The following is a 2,539-nucleotide window of genomic DNA, read 5'->3' as shown; positions in this document are numbered from 1 at the left end:
CATCCCCATCCCCATCCCCATTCCATCCCCATTCTATCCCCATCCCCTTCCTCATCCCCATCTCCATCCCCTTCCCCATCCCCATCTCCATCCCCATCCCCATCCCCATTCCACCTCCAGCCCCATCCCCAGCCCCAGGGCTGCCTGCTGGCTTCAGTGCCAAGGTTGGGCTCAGGAGCTGGGAGTCGCATCAGCACGGTAACCCCACCAGCACCATGGGATGGCTGAGCTGTGCTTTGCTGGGGGATCTGCTGGCCCAGTGCTCCCGCACGGCGCGGGTGTGAAAATAGGAACATAAGGGAATGCATTAATGAATATGGAAACCTTCTTTTCTGGTATTGCACGCTCATAAATGAATCCACTTTATAGAGCCATAGCGGAGAGGAAATGACTATTCGGAGCCTGATTTATCTGCTCAAATGCTTTGTAGTACTTCAGATTAATAAAAATATTTAATAAAGAATCAAGATGGTTTATCTGTAATGCAAAGAGAATCACATCCCCTGTATTTTTATTACTGAAAAATTGGAAGTGGGAAGAAATAATGATATAAGCTACTGTATAAATGACAAAAATACCCATTCTCGTTATACGCATTGCTGTACAATCTTTTTCTATCCTATAAACATAATATATTCTTATGCCTATTTCAGAGGATTCAGTTCCCATACGCTGCATTGTGTGGTTTAATGCCACCCCATCCTCAACTGCTCCGGCAAGTGATTAAATAAGAAATAAATTTTGCTGTCATTGCATTTAAAATCAAATCAAGGATCATTTGTTACCCCAAACGAACCAGTTATCCTGCTCTGCTCGTAAGCAGGCTGCTGTTTGCTGAAGCATTTAGAAATGTATATATAGTAAACTCTTTGCATAATGGCTTGTACTGTAATATGATCTTTATGAGCCCGCCGCTCCGGAGGCACTGGCAAGAACCAATAAACAGCACATTGCTTTTTTAATTTAAAGTTATAGGGAGGAGGCATTTCCTATCGGATCCATCTGAGCCCCGTTGGCCGCGTGCACAGCTGGGGGCAGAGCTGTGCTGCTCCTCACACACCACCGGACCCCGTAACCCTTTGGGGCAGTGACAAACTGTGCTGCACCTCCTGTCGCTGCCTCATTCGTGGCCTCTTGTGTTGCAACGGCAGCATCACCTTCGTCATTAATTGCAGCACCTCTGAACGGCCCTTCAGCTGCTGGCAGAATGGAGCCTTGCCAATAGCGCTCATTTTAAGGTCCATTCTTGGTTGGAGATGGCATTTCCCCCTCCCCATCGCAGGCGTTGGGCTCTCCATGCGTTGCCTTGGGTTCTACTGATGGGCAGCCAGGATGGAATCATAGAATCGTGCAATCACAGGACCTTTCAGGCTGGAAAAGCCCTCTGAAATCCCCAGGCCCACCCACACCCACCGCACCAACACATCCCCCAGTGCAGCACTGGAACATCCCTGGGGATGGGCAGCCCATGCCAGTGCACCATCGCTCTTACAGAGCAGAAACTGTTCCTAATTTTGGTTCTATCCCTCATTACCAGGTGGTCGTGCACAACCCATCCTGCTATGGGAGGCCTTTTTTCTTAGAAAGCTTCAGGAAAGGCCCTGGTAAAAGCCCTGAGCCCTGCCAGGCCCAGCGGGTGAATTGTTTGCTGCAAATTATTTGCTCAGCTTTAATTATCAAGTTTTGGCACCCATTAGTTAAACCGGTTAATTTTATTACAGAGAAAACAACAAATCACAAGGCTGACAATAATGAGGATGAACAGGCATTTAATTATCCCCATTCTAGACAGAACAATTATTAATTTTAAATTGCAAAAAACTCATTTGAAAAGTTTGGAGTCTAGAGAATTGTCAGAAGGAGTGCAACATTGCTGCAGGAGATGATGGTCGGATGGGTCCCAAGTCCCAGCAAATCAGGCAAAGTAATTCCTGCATTGGCCCCTTCCTCCCCATTGTAGAACACAAAGAGAAAACCAATAAACCCCATGGGAGAAACATGGAGTGATGTTCCTATGTGCAGTGTTCCATAGGGGTGTGCAAGGGGTGGTGTCCCCATGTGCAATATCCCACAGGGACATGCAGAGAGCAGTGTCCCCATGTGCAGTATCCCATAGGGACATGCAGGGAGCAGTGTCCCTTGTGCAATATCCTACAGGGACATGCAGGGAGCAGTGTCCCCATGTGGCCCTTGCTGTATGCAGGGTCCCTCTGGGCTGCCCACACCCCTTCCTCTCTGCCCCCACCCCACACACTGCAGGCTTTCAGCACCTCCTTGCCCACCCAAGCTGTGGCCAGAAGGAAGAAACAGCAATAAAAGGAAGAAGTTGGGAAGAAGAAGCTCGAGCTTGAAGAAACAAATGAAATCTCATCATTTATCCCCAGTGGTCAGTGGCACAGATAACATTTTTCAAAGTGTAATTGCAGTCAATTGTACTTTCCCCCCAGTGCCCGTCAGCTCATCCTAGCTGGCGTGATAAATGTTGGCTTTTAAGCAAGAATGGATTGATTATTAATAGCTTAGATACCAGTTACAGGAA

At 47.7% G+C, this 2,539-nt stretch overlaps 1 protein-coding gene across 1 annotated transcript in view; it reads right to left on the bottom strand.

Annotated features, from left to right (window-relative positions):
* The window catches only part of UBAC1 (UBA domain containing 1), a 25,650-nt gene extending 24,406 nt beyond the window's left edge, over window positions 1-1,244 (bottom strand). Inside the window, exon 1 of the mRNA XM_031556280.1 lies at window positions 1,158-1,244. Coding sequence (XP_031412140.1) covers window positions 1,158-1,244 — 87 coding nt within the window. The remainder of the gene's footprint in view (window positions 1-1,157) is intronic.
* Between the last annotated feature and the right edge of the window lie 1,295 nt (window positions 1,245-2,539).

This window comes from Meleagris gallopavo, chromosome 19, assembly GCF_000146605.3.
Source record: "Meleagris gallopavo isolate NT-WF06-2002-E0010 breed Aviagen turkey brand Nicholas breeding stock chromosome 19, Turkey_5.1, whole genome shotgun sequence".
Classification (NCBI taxonomy): Eukaryota; Metazoa; Chordata; class Aves; order Galliformes; family Phasianidae; genus Meleagris; species Meleagris gallopavo.
The sequence above is the reverse complement of the archived record's forward strand: the minus strand, read 5'-3'. Positions and strand labels throughout refer to the sequence as shown.